This window comes from Equus quagga, chromosome 5 (assembly GCF_021613505.1).
Source record: "Equus quagga isolate Etosha38 chromosome 5, UCLA_HA_Equagga_1.0, whole genome shotgun sequence".
In the NCBI taxonomy this organism is placed as follows: Eukaryota; Metazoa; Chordata; class Mammalia; order Perissodactyla; family Equidae; genus Equus; species Equus quagga.
The window spans coordinates 78,276,541-78,293,933 of NC_060271.1; the positions used below are offsets into that span (position 1 = coordinate 78,276,541).

General features: G+C 46.0%; 1 protein-coding gene and 1 long non-coding RNA gene across 2 annotated transcripts; one reads left to right on the top strand and one right to left on the bottom strand.

Annotated features, from left to right (window-relative positions):
• Window positions 1–2,060: 2,060 nt before the first annotated feature.
• SPR (sepiapterin reductase) lies at window positions 2,061–9,340 on the bottom strand. The gene is made up of 3 exons (XM_046659950.1): window positions 8,981–9,340; window positions 8,108–8,398; window positions 2,061–2,871 (listed from the first exon to the last, which is right to left on the bottom strand). Exons 1-3 carry the CDS (start codon window positions 9,300–9,302, stop codon window positions 2,681–2,683), a joined length of 804 nt encoding a protein of 267 aa, XP_046515906.1. The 5' UTR covers window positions 9,303–9,340; the 3' UTR covers window positions 2,061–2,680.
• Window positions 9,341–9,412: 72 nt separating this feature from the next.
• Window positions 9,413–16,425, top strand: LOC124238820 (uncharacterized). Its single transcript, XR_006888406.1, has 3 exons — window positions 9,413–9,650; window positions 10,032–10,110; window positions 16,296–16,425. It is a non-coding gene; the product is annotated as an uncharacterized LOC124238820 (long non-coding RNA).
• Window positions 16,426–17,393: the final 968 nt, after the last annotated feature.

Below are 17,393 nucleotides of genomic sequence, written 5' to 3' on the forward strand. Positions count from 1 at the left end.
CGGCAGCTGGGCCCCGGGCATGTGCAGGCATGCATTGTGTGTGTGCTTGCAGTGTGCTCGTGTGTGTGGTGGCCAAAGCCAGGCCATGCGCTCTGGGAACACAGATGGTTAGCCCCTGGAAGCTGACAAGAAGGTCTTGCTGCCCCAGTCCCGAACCAGGGGAGGCTGAGTCCAGGCCAAGGAGCAAAGCCTGGCAAATCCCTGTCGCCAGAGGCCACAGGTCCCTAAGGAGGACTTGGGGCCGGCCAGCGAGAGTGATCCTAGCCGTTTCTCCCCACCGAGCTCCCTGCGGGCCCCTGAGAGTCACAGGGAGAGAGACAGGTCTAGGGTCATTCCCAAGGCTCTTAAATCCCAGGGCTCAGAGATGACAAGTGTCAGGCGTGGGAGGGCCTCGCCACCTCGTGGGGACATGTGGTACTCCTCACTGAGTCCTGGCCAACCAGCCCGGTGTGGAGAGAGGGAGCCAGCCCCACAGGGCATCCACTAGGGGTTGTGCTGGTGCTGACTGTCCTCACAGTCCCATGGGAGCAAGGGGCTGGGTGAGGAAATCCGCCCAACAGCCACCAGACAGCAGGGCAGCCCAGGCTGGCCTGGCTCCACCTGCAGAGGCAAACCTGATGCCACCAGATGCAGCCTGACCACCTTGGAGAAAGGTTTGCAGGGAGGAGTCTTAGAGCTCATCTGTTCTAAGGAAACTGAAGCCCAGAGACGGAAGGGGCCCTGCCCAAGACCCCACAGCATCTCCGTCACAGAGGTTAGCGAGACTGAGGGTTCCCGCTCCAAGGCTCACGCTTTTTCCTGTGAGCCCAGTGAGTCGAGGACAAGCTGTCAAGACTGAACCCCGACCCCACTGAGGCCCGGAATAGAGGCAGGGCTGTGAGAGTTCTTGCTGCAGGCCAGCAAGGGGGAGGGCATCTGGACCGTGTGGAGGAGATGAGGCTGCAAGCGGGGCTCTAGGACGGACTGGATCTTGATATTACAAGGCAATAAATACTATTAGCCTCTATGGGCACTTACTGCAATGCTTATACCGTGCTAAACATTTACAAACATCAGGTCATTTAACACAGTGGCCCTTTGAGGGAGGCACCATTATAATCCACATTTCTCAGATAAGGAAACTGAAGCTCAGAGAAGAGAAGCAACTTGCCCTGGGTTACCAGCTGGTAAGTGGCAGAGCAGGGATCCGAGCCAGTGATTTTGACTCCAGTGAGGGCAAAGGTTCTGTTGGGTGAAGAAAGAGCACGAGTTGCTCTCTCCCTCCTAGGGAACCTAGCAGGGCACTGCCGGCTCTGGCCCAGGGCCTGCCTCCAGCCAACAGGAGCTGCGGCGGCTACTCCAGGACACACGGCCTCGGTGCGCCCTCTGCTGTGCACAAGAAGGAGCAGCACTCCCTCCTGCACCATCAGAGGCAGGGCTAATCCTGGAGATGGCTGGCAGGGACCATGGTCTCTCCTCCCAGATAAGGGCCAGGGGCGAGGGGCTGGCTGGGTGAAGACCACCACCACTGTGGTCCCAGTCTGGCCCAAATCACCGACCCGTAGGATGAGTTTGGTCACAGCCCTGGTTTCTCAGGGCTTCCTTCTCTTGGTATCTTGCCCATCTCCCACAAAGGCATGTTGGTCCTAAGCCCAGCCCACTGAGGACCAGGACCACACAGCAGATGGATGCTACCAGGAGGACCCCCTGAGGAGCTGGGCTCCATTCAGAGGATTGCCATGTGGCAAAGGGCACAAGTGGGAATTCAAGAGAGCCAGGGCAGGCTGTGAGTCCTGCCCAGAAGGCTGGATTCTCTTTGCATAGGTCAAGGGTGAGAAAAAGGTAGTAGAGACTGAGGTCAGTATAGGCAAAAGCATGAATGTCCATCTTGGCCAACTTTGTTTGAACCTGGGCTTCCACTGGGAGGAGCTCAGTGAGAGGAGGCAGACAGCCTCAAGACAACTCCCCGGGAACTAAGGGCAGCACCCCACGTTTGGGGTAACTGCCTCAGGAACACCCTTGGGCCTAGCAAACCAGGGAGTTAGCATGGGCCCTGTATCAGAGGAGAAAGCAGGCGTTAATAGAAGACAATCCACATTTTATTTGTATCTGCCTTTGGCATGTACACAAACTCTCAAGGGTCCCCTCCCCCTGTCTGGGAGATGGACAGTAGGTTCTGGAGGGAGAGACATCAGAATGAGGACATGAGTTTCAACAGAAGGTCCTGCTACCCTGAGCAAGCGGCATCCCTGTGGGCCAGAACTCGCCCCATCCTGCCTCCCCTCCAGGCCATCTGTCAATCTACACGGGCCCACCAATTTGACACCAGCTCACCCTCCCTCTCCCCATGGACTGGCCAAAGGCAGGAGACCCAGCCTCCTCTCTTCAGTGTTTCAGCTTCTTGTCCTGCTTTCCCATCCCTAAAATTCTATTTCTGGAGAGAGAGAACACCAACACTCATAACTTCGCTTACCTACACCTACTCTTAACTCAGGGTTAACTCAACACACCTAAGAATCGGGAACTCCAGCAACCTGCCGCCCTCACTGCTCTGGATCTGAGGGCAGGAGAGCAGGCGTGAGTGCCTATCTGTGTAAGGCAGGGCTGGCGGTGCCACTCTGGAGGGATATGGGGAGGTGCAGAGCTCCTGGACGTGCCTGAAAGAGGGGAAAGAAAACCCCAGGAAGCTAAGGACATGGGGTTATTTATCATAGAAGTCAACATGGGCTCCAGACTTGAACACGTCCTTTTGCAGCAAGCTTAGCAGTTTCTGGGCTGACAGCCTGCAATCCACCAGCTCGCCCTTTGTCTTCAACTCCTGTAGCCTTTTTCTCAACTCTGGGTCCATGGAGGTCTCCCGAGCCAACTGCTGCATATCGGTGTCCAGTGGACCTAGGGATGAAGAGCAGAAGATGAGAGGACACAGCTGAGGCAAAGGCCCCTGCTGTGTGTGTGGAGTGGGGTAGAGTCTGGTCTGGCCAGAGGCAATACCTCACCTTGGCTGACATTTGTGGTCAAGGTCACCAAAGGCTCCACTCTGTCACTACTGAGCTCCAGACTCAAATTCCAATGCCACTGAACATGGTCACTCCAGACCACTGTGTCTACAACCAAGCTTCGCATCTCCTGTCTAACCAGCACCTCCTCCTGACTTTCCGATTTCTATTAATGAAGTACTTTCCTTCCAGACTCAAAACCTCCATCACCTCCTCCTCTCTGTCCACTCTGCCCCACAGCCGACCAGTCTCTGGGTAGGACCCTTCTGATTCTATACACTCTGACATTAAGGCTCTTTATTAACAAGCCCACTTCTCTGCCTGCTTCAACTCCTTCTATAGCCCTCTGCTAAATTCATCTTGCTAAAACATCACTGGGGGCAGCAAAATGGTGGCACAGAAATTTCTAACACTTTTCCTCCCAAACAAACATCAATTTGAACAACTAACTGCATAACAAATTACCTTCACAAGAGCCAAGGACAGACTGAGGAAGGTAGGAAAAACAGGTTCATACTATCCCTACGACCCCTCTTCCCCCAAGCCCAGGCAGCCCAGCCTGGAGAGGCACACCCTCCCTGTGGGAAAAGGAGAGTGAAGGGAGCACCTGACTTCCCCAGGGACTCAAGCCAGCCTGCCCCAGCACCAGACCAACTCCTACGGCCCTAGGTGGCTCCCTCTGAGCTCCCACGAGCCCAGGCCCCCAGCTCAACCCAGTGCCTGCCAGCTCCAGCAGCCCAAAGCAATTCCCACAGCCCCAGGCAATCCCTGGGGCTCCAGGCAGCTTCTTGAGCTCCAGGCCCCCAGAAGGCCCCTGGAAACCCAGGCCCCTGACCCACTCCAGCACCAGCTGGCTCCCATGGTCTTGGTGGTTCCCATGTCACCAGGCTCCTGGCAAGCTTCCAGCCAAGCCCAGCGCCAGGCTGACTTCATGGACTCAGGGTTTCGATCTACTCCAGCAACAGGCTGTCCAGGGACTCCAGCAGCAAGCCCACATGGACATCACCAAATGGCCCACCCAGAATTGCTGGATGGGTTGACTGACAAAGGACTTTGCCTATCAAAGTCAGTCTGTAAAGACTGGGAGAGGTGCCTAACTTCTTCAAATGCACGGATACCAATGTAAAGCCACAAGGATCATGAATAATCAGTGAAATGTGACACCACCAAAGGAAACTAATAAAACTCCAACGACTGACCCTAAAGAAATGAAATCTATGAACTGTCTGACAAAGAATTCAAAATAAGCCTCTTAAAGAAATTAAGAGAACTTTAAGAAAACCCAGAGACAATGAAATTAGGAAAACAATGCATCAACAAAATGAGACGTTCACCACAGAAACAGAAACCATTTTAAAAAACCACCCAAAACTCTAGAATTGAAGAATACAATGACTGAAGAATTCAGTAGAGAGATCAATAGCAGACTCAACCAAGAAGAAAAAAATGAGTCACCCAGAAGACAGGTCATTTGAAATCATCCAGTCAGAGGAACAGAAAGAAAAAAGAATGAAAAAGACTGAAGAAAACCTACATTAATTAAGGGATACTATTAAAAGAAACAATCTATGCATTATTGGAGTCCCAGAGGGAAAAAGGAGCAGAAAGCTTATTTAAAGAAATAATGGCAAAGAACTTCCCAAATCTAGGGAGAGATTTGTACATCTTAGTTAATGAAGCTAACAGGTCACCCCAAAATTTCAACCCAAAATGATCTTCTCCAAGACACGAAGAGTAGACGGTTTCATTGGTGAAATGTGTCTGTTTTTATGCCAATACCATACTGTTTTGATTACTATAGCTTTGTGATATAGTTTGAAATCAGGAAGCCTGATGCCTCTAGCTCTATTCTTTCTTAAGACTGCTTTGGCTATTCAGGGTCTTTTGTGGTTCCATACAAATTTTAGGATTGTTTGTTCCACTTCCGTGAAAAATGCCATTGGAATTTTGATAAGGATTATATTGAATCCGCAGATTGCTTTGAGTAGTATGGACATTTTAACAATATTAATTCTTTGAATCCATGAGAATACAATATCTTTCCATTTATTTGTGTCTTCTTCAATTTCATTCATCAATGTCTTACAGTTTTCAGTGCACAGGTCTTTCACCTCCTTGGTTAAATTTATTCCTACGTATTTCTTTTTGATGAATTTTAAATAGGATTGTTTTATTTCTCTTTTTGATAGTCCATTATTAATGTAGAGAAACTCAACTGATTTTTGTATATTGATTTTGTATCTTGCAGCTTTCCTGAATTTGTTTACTATTTCCAACAGTTTTTTGGTGGAGTCTTTAGGGTTTCCTATATATAGTATCATGTTCCGTGCAAATAAAGACAGTTTTCTCTCCTCCTTTCCAATTCGGATGACTTTTCTTTCCTTTTCATGCCTAATTGCTCTGCCTAGGACTTCCAATACTACGTTGAACAAAAGTGGTGAGAGTGGGCATTCTTGTTCATCTTAGAGGAAAATCTTTCAGCTTTTCACTATTGAGTATGTTGTTAGCTGTGGGCTTGTCATATATGGCCTTTGTTATGTTGAGATATGTTCCCTCTATACCTACTTCATTAAGAGGTTTTTTTTTTTTTTTAAAGATTTTATTTTTTCCTTTTTCTCTCCAAAGCCCCCCAGTGCATCGTTGTATATTCTTCGTTGTGAGTCCTTCTAGTTGTGGCATGTGGGACGCTGCCTCAGCGTGGTTTGATGAGCAGTGCCATGTCCGCACCGAGGATTCGAACCAACGAAACACTGGGCCACCTACAGCGGAGCGTGCGAACTTAACCACTCGGCCACGGGGCCACGGGGCCAGCCCCAAGAGGTTTTTTTAATCATAAATAAATGTGGAATTTTGTCAAATGCTTTTTCTGCATCTATTGAGATGACCATGTGATGTTTATTCATTTTATTAATGAGGTGTATCTTACTGACTGATTTGCAGATGTTGAACCATCCTTGCATCCCCAGAGTAAATCCCACATAAATACATATGTGCTGTCATTACTGTTTCTTCATATCAATGCCTGGCAGTGACTGAGTCTGCAGACCCGTCGTTCCTTAAGCCTTGCCCTTAGTTGTTTGTCTCAGTAAAGCCTGGTAGTTCAGTAGCTGCAAACAAAACTTCTTCCTACCATTTGGGAAGTTACCACTTTTATTGGCAGATATAATTTTGAGGTCAATAAACTTCTTAAAACTAAGCTTGGATTGCATCTTGGAGAGGCAGAAGGGAGGCGAGCTGCCCGCCCCCACCCCACCCCAGCCGAAGGACCAGCACACTGGCAGCAGCCACCATGGTGACCCAGTTCAGTCATACTGACACAGACACTGGCAGCCACCATTGGAGTCCCTCCTCCAGCCTACTGTATGATCCTTTCAAAGTATTGTTGAATTTGGTTTGCTAATAATTTTGTTGAGAATTTCTGCATCTATGTTCATCAAGGATATTGGCCTGTAATTTTCTTTTCTTGCAGGGTCCTTGTCTGGTTTTGTTAGCAGGGTAACGCTGGCCTCATAAAATGAGTTTCCCCACCTTTACATGCATTTACTGGGAGTGCCTTCCACTTGCTGATATGGAAGCAGCCCTCAAGGTCAATGTCTTGTTCAGCTGCCTCCAATAAAGCCATCCCTGGTCACACCACCAGCAGGGAATTACTCACTTCTTGAACTCTTATAGGCACTTTCTACTCTTCTTATAGGAACCACAGCACCCCAGAATTTGGCGTTAATGGGCCTCAGTGGCAGAAAATCAAGGAATCTCAGGGTTGGAAGGAGAACCACCCTTCTGATCCTCGAATGTCTTTCAACCATCTGTGCATCCCTGCTAAGTGGAGAATTGCTACCTTTCCATACAGCCCATTTCATCTCTGGACACCTGTTAGAACATTCTTCCAGAGACTGCAATAAAAACCCAACTCAGCCTTCATTCAGGCCTTGGGGGCCTTGAAAAAATTTCAACTTCCTCATAATGCTCAGGGCAGCCCCCTGAGATCTAACCCAGCCACACGGCAATCTGGAGTCTGCTCCACTCCTGGCTGTGGTTTTCATTTGCTCATTGTTGACTGAGTGAGTCCTAGGTTGAGCTCTGAGTAGGTGGTGAGTTGAATGTTGGCTGCAAAAAGAACTGTGTATGTGTTAGGGAGTGAGGGAGGATAGGGTACTGGAGAGCATGAGGATGTAGAAATGGCACTGATCATGAACTTGGAGGCAAGGTTTGATCCTGCTCTGCCACATCTGGGCTTTAGTCAGCTCATTCTACCTCTTTGCCGCATAGACGGATCTCCATCTAAGTCACTCAGACATTATACAACAGCTACGTCACCACCTTCTAATCCCAGCAACCTCAAGCCTAGACTAGAAGCCTCATTCTTAAGAAATGGGCACAGTGGCATCATGGTGGGGTGGGGAGAAACCAGAGCAAGTGTCACTAGACCTCCGACCCTTTCCATGAGGATAGGAGCCCTATCTTATTTATCCCAGCATCCCCCCAGCGTTCCAGCACAGTTCAGCCTGATGGTTGGCATTCAACAATGTCTGTCTGCTCTTCACTCAACTAACATTTACCGCAGACTGACTCAGTGGGGCACTTTGCTAGGTGCTGGGGACAGACAGATGAACAGTGCACAGTCCCTGCCTTCAAAGTTTTCCTATCAAGACAGAGAAGTAGAGAAACACACATATGAAAATAATACAATGTGATAGGCCATCTAACAATTAGAAGGGCTAACAGTTAGATAGCACTTCACAGCGAACATTTTCACATATATCACCTCATTCCATCCTCCAAACCACCCTATGAGACAGGTAGCATCTTTTACCTGTTTCTCATGAGGAAATGGGGTAGAGGCCTGGAATTCAAACCCTAATTGTCTTTCAAACTCTAATATCTCAGACGTTCTGGCTCCACCCTCCAGTCTAGGCAGCTCCCCACTGTGCCCTCTAACTGTGGATCCCTGCCCCTGCCAGCTCTACCTTCCTTGGAGCCTGTATTTCCCTTAAGGAGTGACGAGTCATGATTCAAGGACAATATACTCTATGGGCTCTTTCCTGGAGGGGACAGATTAGGCCCCTTGCCCAGCTCCCAGAGGGGTACAAGCTGGTTCTGGGGGACAGAGATGGCAGTAATGCCACACGTACCTGGGGCATAGCTCAGCACCCTCACCGTTGGTTCTTCTGCGGCCAGGACCTGGAACATCATGTTACGGGCAGCCTTCCCTGCACAGTACAGGGTCCAGCCCTTAAAGGGCTGCAGGGCACAGAGGGATGAGATGTTAACCACGGTCCTGCTGAGACCAGGACTGTCCGGGAAGGCCTTCAGGATGCCAGAAGTCAGGCAGAGCATGGAGGTCAGGTTCAGAGCCCAGTAGTTGTTCATTTCAGTTGAGTCGGCTAGGTCCACGAAGCCTTTGGACACATCCCCAAGACTGCCTGAAAAACCAGACCCTGGGTATCACCCAGTGCAAGCGGGTCTTTCTCGCCCCTCCAGACCTCTCCAAATCCCTCCACACGTCCCCGTCCCATCGGGATCTCGAGGAGTCTCCCTAGTGCTTCTGAAGACGCCTCCCTCTTTCCCGCTTTGCAGACATACACACGTGGGGAATCCACTCACCCCAAGATGCAGACTGAGAAGAGGCATGCCCCACTCTGAGACTGGGAGAGAATTCGGGGGTCCATTTGGAGAAGCGGGGGAATTTACTTCTGCTGGGAGACCCTTGCCCTGACTCAGGCCTCCGCCAGAGGGCGCCGAGAAAGGCGATCGGGAAGGTTGACGCGCGTTTTGGAAAACCTGGCCTTGAAACCGGGAGGAGCTAAGGGAAGGGGCTGAGGCTTCCTCCACACCTCGCTGAAACCACTAGGACGTTCAGGCGTCTTCTGTGACTCTTAGGTCTTTCTGCCCATTACAGTTTCCAGCGGTGGGGGAAGTGACATGGAGGAAGAACAGAAAGGGACGCTAAGTAGTATTCCAAGAGCTCGCCCGGGGAGTGCGCCCCGTGCCGGCGGGCGTCTTACCCACGTTGTTGATGAGCAGCACTCGCTGCAGCCCCTCGGGCCTGGGGAGCTCGCGCAGGGTGCCCAGAAGCTGCTGCAAGCCGGCCTCGGCGCCCAGGTCGGCGGGCACGCGCACCACGCGCAGGCCGGGCCGCGCGGCGCCCAGCTCGGCCTCCAGCTGCCGCAGCGCCTCGTCGTTGCGGGCGCTTATCACCAGCACGGAGCTGGGCGACAGCAGCCGGGCCAGGAGCGGGGCCAGCGCCCGGCCGAAGCCGCGGGAGGCCCCAGTGAGCACGCACACGGCGCGCCCCAGGCCGCCCTCCATGCCACCGCCTGGCTCCATGCTTCCGCCCTCAGCCCGCTGGGTCCGGGACGCCGGACCCGCCGGGGCGGGGCGGGGCGGCCGCGGTGGGAGGGGCCGCCCCCAGGGGCGGGGCAGGAACCCAGGCTCAGTGCTGTGGCCGCCGGGTGCTTGTTTCTCTTGGCTTCGGGTGGCAGAAGTGGAGGCTCCAGCGCGGTCCGAAGGGCTAAACCCAAAGGGCGGGAGGCGCGGTCCGCGCCGGAAATCCCGGCTCAGTTCCGAGCGCGGCCTCCTTCTTCGCCCAGCCCTCCTGCACGTTCAGTCCCGCGCTGGGACGCATTCTTCTCCCAAGTCCAGACCCCACTTCCTTGCACAAGTGACCTTCTCCAGGTTAGGCCATCTTGCTCCGTGCTGGTATCCCTGTACGTGGCCAGAAAAAGCCCTGAATGAAGCGCATTCCACTTTAGGGCTTGGGAAACTCTCTGCCCTCCGGGTAACAGAAGCTGCCTCCTCCAAGTGATGTAAAAACCTCTTCTCTCTTACTAGGCTCTGAGCAACTGGGTGCTCGCGCCCAGGTTCCCCTGCTTTCTGAGATTTCTGACTCCTCCCTCCATAAAGGTCTGTGTTCCCCAGGATTCTGCACCCACTCATGCTACACTCTTCTAGTAGGCAATTCCATCTCCTCCCAGCTTCACGTTTACGCAGCTGATCGCGTAAGTCTGAACTTCCTGGCCTGTGCTTCAGAAAACTCACATTTCTGTTTTTTTCAAGGAGAGAGGGAAGATGGGAAAGTTGGCAGACAGCTACAAATCTCCTTAAAAAGGAGTCTCTTCAGAATTTAGCAAGAGCGGTGAGTAACCTCCGATAACTCGGCCCAAACCCTCTCAGGGCTGTTCCCTCCCCTGGGGATAGACAGCAAAGTGGCCTTTCAAGGCTCCTGGAAAACTGCATTTTGCTTCCTTGTGCTGTAGGCTATCATTACCAACACGAAAACAATTTGGGGAGCTTTCCTCTTGTTAACATAGGTGCCTTTGCCGCAAACTTTTTGTGAAATGTGCAGTTCAGACGTGGGACATATTCTAAGGCGGAATGAAATTTCAAAGAAACCTTAAACTTCATTTAGTAGATTTATTGTTAATATGCATAGTATTTTGAAACTATTTTATATAAAGTAGGACAAAGAAAAGAAGTATGCTAATGTTGTTTGGAGCCAAGATTTACAGTATTAGAGAAAAGAGACCGAGTATAAATTCAAAGAAGGGAAAAGTCTGTAAAATTGAATTCGAACTGGAAGCCAGAAAATCGTAGAGTTTGTTGCAGTTACTTTTACTTTTATACAATAATACCAAAGACACATTCTTCTCTTCCCAGTGCGTTGGTTCTCCTATGCCTACAGCTAGGCTTTCTAAGAGTGCTCCTGCAACAGGCAGAGATTAAAGTGGTGCCCAGATCAAGTCCACAGTAGCATTTTGATTGGCCCAAATAGGCTTTTTTTTTTCTTTTTAAATTTGAGGTGACATTTCTAAAGTGGGAGAATTTCCAGCTTCTTTTGAATGATGGGAAGGTCTGGCAAACTGGGTTCTGGTTGAGGTGAGCCATGGCGCCTCTCAGGAAGGAGACTGTGGCTCCATTGTGCCGTCACCCTCACCACTCACAGGTGTAGGCATTTGCGTCTCCCACTCTTGATACATAGCTGAATTCTTACCCGGTGCTGATGGTCAAAACATTTCACAATGGGCGGCAGGTGGCGTAGTGGTTAAGCTTGCAGGCTCTGCTTAGCAGCCAGCTTTGCAGGTCGGGATCCCAGGCGTGGACATACACACTGCTCATCAAGCCATGCTGTGGTGGCATCCCACATACGAAATAGAGGAAGATCAGTACAGGTGTTAGCTCAGGGCCAATCTTCCTCACCTTAAAAAAAAAAACATTTGGCAGCCAGAACACCAACCAATCAGAACAGACCCAGGCCACTGTGCAGGGTGATTGTGGAAAGGTGGGCCTGGGGAGGGGTGAGGAGGCCTTTGATGTGCCAACACAGGGAGGACTCTGTGTCTATGTGTAAACCGTTGAAGTTGCCCTGCTTTTCACTTATCTATTAATGATGGCAGATAAAGATCGTGAACCTGATTGCTCCAAAGCTCAACTCTCCTAAACTGGAGACGCCGTACTCTTTAAATAATTTTTAATAGCTTCTTGCTCTCCAGGCCTCAGAAAGCAGGTTGGTGAAAGCACAATCTCCTCCATCCATTCCTTTGACATTTAGTGAATTTCTACCACGTGCCAGGGTTGGAAGAAGGGCAGAGCGATGAAGGGATGGTTAAAAATCAGGCCTAGCCTCATCTAAATCTGGCTGCCTCTAGGAGGAACTGCTTGGAACAAACAACCCCAAGGAGACTGTGGTTTGCGTGGACTGCGAGAGAGCCTGGGAAACCCCTGCTTTCTGAGGAAGATTGTTGTCTGCCCCACACCTCCCACCACTGCCAGTCTTATTTCGAGTAATATTTCGGTAATTTGCAAGTAATATTTCAAGGGCAACACAGCCCATAGAATTCCTTTAACAATATCACAATGGTCCCCAAATTTGCCTGCACGTTGGAGTCACTGAGGAACTTCAAAAACACATGGCTGTGTCCCACAGGCCCGGACTTGGAATTTTTAAAAGATCCCCACATGATTCTAATGTGCAAATGAGTTGGGAACTACTGCAAGAGCAATTGGCAGGAATATTGGCTTTAAAGGTGTAAATTTCTGAGAGATGAGATATGTTAAAGTAAATTAAAAGCCTAAACCTGATAAAAGACATTAGTAGAAAAATTGGTGAAATTCGAAGAGCTGTAGGTGAGTTACTGGCATTGTATCATTTCCTGATTTTGCCCATTGAACCATTGTTCTGTAAGAAAATGTCCTTGTCTTTGGAAATACACTGAAGTATTTAGAGGTAAAGGGGCATCTTATCTGCGACTTACTCTCAAATGTTTCAGGAAAAAAATAGAATGAATACAGCAAGTGTGATAAAATGTTAACATTTGGGACATCTGGGTTAAAGGTGTACAGGAATTCTTAATACTATTTTTGCAACTTTTTAGAACCATATTTACAGCTCAATAATAAAAAGATGAATAACCCATTTAAAAAGTGGGTAAAGGATCTGAATAGATATTTCTCCAAAGATAAAACAGTGGTCAATAAGAACATGAAGAGAAGCTTAACATCATTGGATATCAGGGAAATGCAAGTCAAAACCACAATGAGATATCACTTCACACCCACGAGGATGGCTATTATCAAAAAGACAGATGATAACAAGTGTTGGTAAGGATATCGTCTTACTCTGTTTGGGCTGTGATTACAAAATAGCACAGACAGGGTAGCTTATAAACAACAGAAATTTATTTCTCAGTCTGGAGGCTGCAAGTCAGAGATCAGGGTGCCAGCGTGGTGAGGTGAGGGCCCTCTTCCAGGTGGATGACTTCTTGTCGTATCCTCACATGGTGGTAGGATGGAGGGATCTCTCTGGAGCCTCTTCTTTAAGGACACCAATCCCATTCCTGAGGGCTCTGCCCTCATGACCTAATCACTCCCCAAAACCCCACCTCCTAATACCATCATACTGGGCATTAGGATTTAACATATGACTTCTGGGGGGACACAAATACTCAGACCCTAGCAGAGATAGAGAAATTGGAACACTCATGCACTATTGGTGCGAATGGAATGGTACAGCTCCTTTGGAAAAGAGTCTGGCAACTCATCAAAAAGCTAAAGAGTTACAATTAGACCCAGCAATTCCACTCCTAGATATACACCCAAGTAAAAAGAAAATGTATGGCCACACAAAAACTTGTGCATGAATGCTTACAGCAGCATTATTTATGAGGCAAAAAGTGAAACAACCTGTGTGTACATTATTTGATAAATGGTAAGTGCAGTGTGGCATATCGTTGGAATATTATTCGGCAATAACATGCTATAACTGAATGAACTTGCAAATATTATGCTAAGTGAAAGAAGCTGGACACACAGGTCACATATTATGTGATTCCATTTATATGAAATGTCCAGAATAGGCAAATCTATAGAGATAAAAAAAAAAAAAAGTATCTTAGTGTTTGCGTAGGGCTGGGACTGGGGAGTGACTGCTAATGGGTATGGGGTTTCTTTTGGGGGTGATGAAAACTTGTAAAATTGATTATGATGATGGTTGCACAACTCTGTGAATATACTAAAAATCCTTGAATTGTACACTTTAAATAAGTGAATTCTATGGTATTTGAGTTATAGCTCAATAAAGCTGGTATTAAAAAAAATAAATATTGAACTCTAGTTTAAAAAAACTTGCTGAATCATTTAGGGTTGAAGTGTAATGGTGTCTGCAACTTATTTTGAAATACATTAAAAGAAAAAAGATGGATTAATGAATGGATAAAGGGGTGGATAGAGGTGATAAAGCAAATATAACAAAATGTTACTTATACAATCTAGATGGTGGATATATGTGTGTTCACTACACAATCCTTCAAATTCTCTCTATATTTACATTTTTTATGATAAAATCTTGGGGAAAAATGAATTAGAAATATCAGCATAAACTGAGAATCCACCCTCTGCCCCAAATAAATGCTTTTTAGCTCCATCCACTGGAAAGGTTTATTTTTTTATTTATTTATTTTTTTGGAAATTTTTAAAAGCAATGACAATCCAATGGCAAAGAACACCCTTATAATACCAGATTGTGGTCTCTAAATACCATTCTCCATTAAAAGAAACCAGGGTTTCCTAGAGAAATGGCTCATTCCAAGTCTGGGGAAGAAATATACAAGATGAGCCCTGAATATCTTGCCTTATGCAAGAAAACAAGGAAGCCATAAAAAATTAATGAGGTCATGCAAAAGGACACAGGAGCCAATATGAAGGAGTTGCCATTGGCCAAAGATAGAAGAATTTTTAAAAACTTCTTCTTAAAGGAAATAGTACTGTGTACCCACATGTACCCATCACCCAACTTGAACAAGTAACATTTGTCATTCTTGTTTCATTTATCCCCTTCATTTTTGATGGAATATTTTAAAACAAATCAAATAAGGTACAATTTGAGCTTCACAAAAGGAGAGACTGCAATTGGTTGAAACACGTTGAATATATAAAAGCTAATGAATTCATAACAATACTCAAAAAATGAAACACATTGGTCACCATTGGAGGTAACTAGGACACCAACCCATTACCCTGAAAATTGACAATTTAAAAGGAAAGAATTAAGCATTCGTCCTGTGCCTTTTGTTATGCTATTTTAGGGGTAACCAATTTGCCTTAGTTGGTGTGGAATAGTTTATAGAAAAATTTCAGCTAATAAATGTAGAAGAAATAAGACAATGAAAAATATCACCAACCCATAGTGAAATAACTGATCAAGGCAAAGATAATCAATGAAAAACCTATTAGATGATAAATTATGAGGAAATTTACAATGGAGGGATTGGGCTGTTACAATCTGAACTCATTTGTTAATTTCAGTATCTTTAAGAGTGGTTTTCCCACTTTTAAGTGGAAATGTGCTTTGAAGGTAATATGTGCCTTCTGATGTGAAACATAAAGTCCACAGCGATAGTTACAGAGTGTTTTGAGGGAGAAATTGAAGAATCAATTAAGAAAGCATAAGACTCCAGAATGTGAAACTTTCTGCAGAACGTTGATCAGTTTCTTTGAGTCAATGGTATGAAAAAAAGGTGGAAGGGACTGCTTTATATTAAAAAGACATATTAGCTGAATTCAAAATATGGGTCTTGTTTGGATCTTAATTCAAATAAACCAACATAAAAATACCCTTTTGAGATAATTGAGGAAATTTCAATATGGACTGGTACTACATGATGTCAATTATTTATTGCTAATTTTTTAGGTTTAGTAATGGTATTTGGTTATGTAAGAAAATGATTAAATTTTTAGACAGAGTAAAGTGACATGAAGTCTGGGATTTGCTTTAGAATACTTAAGTAAAGAAGAAGGAGGAAGAGGAAGGGGGAGGGGAGAGAAAACAGGGATATATAAAGGAAGGGTGGTAAAATCTTGATAATTATGGAATTATTGAATCTGGATTATGAGTATACTGAAGTCCACTATATTATTCCCTCTTTGTTGTGTATGTTTGGAAATTTTTATGATAAAAAAAAATTTTTAAGCCCAGGACACTGGTAAAAGTACTGGAACATTCTACACTTCAGAAGACCTGAATTCTACATTTAGAATTCAGACCTAAAAAGGTTAGAACAATTCTATACTCCAACTAATAGCATATAAGCATGTCCATTTCAGCATATTAATTTTCTTTCAGCTCTTTAGGTTTTAGTAAGGTTGTGTATTTTTATTTCTTCTGTGAGCTATTTGCTCATGCTCTTTGCCCACTTTTCTATTAGACTTCCTATTTCTATGCTTCTTTTTGGCTTCTTTTCATTTATTTTTTTTCTTTACTCAAGTTCTCTTTGTTCCATTTACTTTTTTCCCTATTGATTTGGAAGTTACATATTTTATTTTTAGTCTACCAATGGTTACTTTTGAAATAAAGTTATAAATGTGTGAACTTTTATTTTTCCATCCATATTAAAAAGGAAACATTACATTTTGAGGGAAACTATATGACTTTGAATTTTGGAGGAAAACAGGTCTGGTTGGAATCCTGGCTCCACCTCTTACTTATGCAACCTTAGCTAGGTCACTTAACGTCTTTCAACCTTGGTTACTTTATAGGCTTGTTTATTCAACATTGTGCAAATACTTGATGAGTGCCTAGCGTGAACCAGGAAATGGGCTAGGCTCCGGAGATATAACAGTGAGCAGCTCAGATAATCCCTGTGTTCACAGAGGGTGGAATAAAGCAGCTCAATATAGCACTTAGTACATTGTTTTCTAATTCAATAAATAGATATTATTATTATTATTACATCTCCATATTATGAGAGATTTAGCACATTTTAATTCCTTCCTTCACATATTCCCAGGCATTAGAAGTCTGATGTTGCTCTCTTTTTTATTTTGTAGGTGACCCATTTTGTTGCTGACTGGGTCCATACAGGATTATTTACGTATGCTTGAAACTTCAGAAGTCTACCTGATGTGTCTAGGTGTGGGTCTCAGTTTTATCATTTATTAATTGATTACACAAAGATTTATTGAGCATGTACCATGTTTTCACAGTAATTTCGTGGGCCCTTTTGTCATGAAGACTCGAGTCTTTCTTTAGTTTAGGGACATCTTTCTATAATTTATTTCATTATAGTCTCTTCCAGTGGAATTTTCACAGTTAGTTTATTTGATCTCCTGGATCTGTTTCCAAGTCTTGTATATTTTTGTTTACCATCATATTAATCTCTTTACCCTTTTCATACAAATTCCATAAATATTGCTTGAGCCAGTCTTTTAAATCTCTGTAGTATCAATCTGTAAGTCATTGCCTCCGTAGGTTTACCACGTTGATTACAGGGCTCCAGATGGCTGTAAGGTACAGGCAGGGAGCTCTGTTTAGCAGGCAAGTGTGGAGCCCTCATGAATGGTATTAGTGTCCTTATAAGAAGAAACACAAGATCTTGTTCTCACTCTGTGCCATGTGAGGTACAATGAAAAGATGGCTGTCTGCAAACTAGGGAGAGGGCTGTTCCTGGACACTAGATGTACTGGCACTTTGATCTTGGCCTTCCCAGCCTCCAGAACTGTGAGAAATAAATGTTTGATGTTTTAGCCACACAGACTATGGTAATTTGTTATACAGCCTGAACTGACTAAGACAAAGGCTAAAGGTTTATTTTCTGGAAAGGGAGAAACACAATATCTTTTGGCCAGAGAATACCAAGTACAGCTCAGGGCATGAATACCCTACCAAATAGGGGCGAGGAGAGGACGCAGGGGCAGGTGAGCAAATGATACCTAATGCCAGAACCACCAGCCTGTTTCCTTCACTGAGTCCTGAGAATGATGGCAGCCATGCCTTGATCCTTCAGACCACAGATTGGAAGAAACTTCCCTGGGGAGTCTAACCACCCCAAGAGAGAAGACCTAACATCAGGACTTCACCAACAGATGGCCTAGCCAGATCACCTTATAAGGAAGTTCAAAGTCAACAAGCTCCATTCACTGACTGAG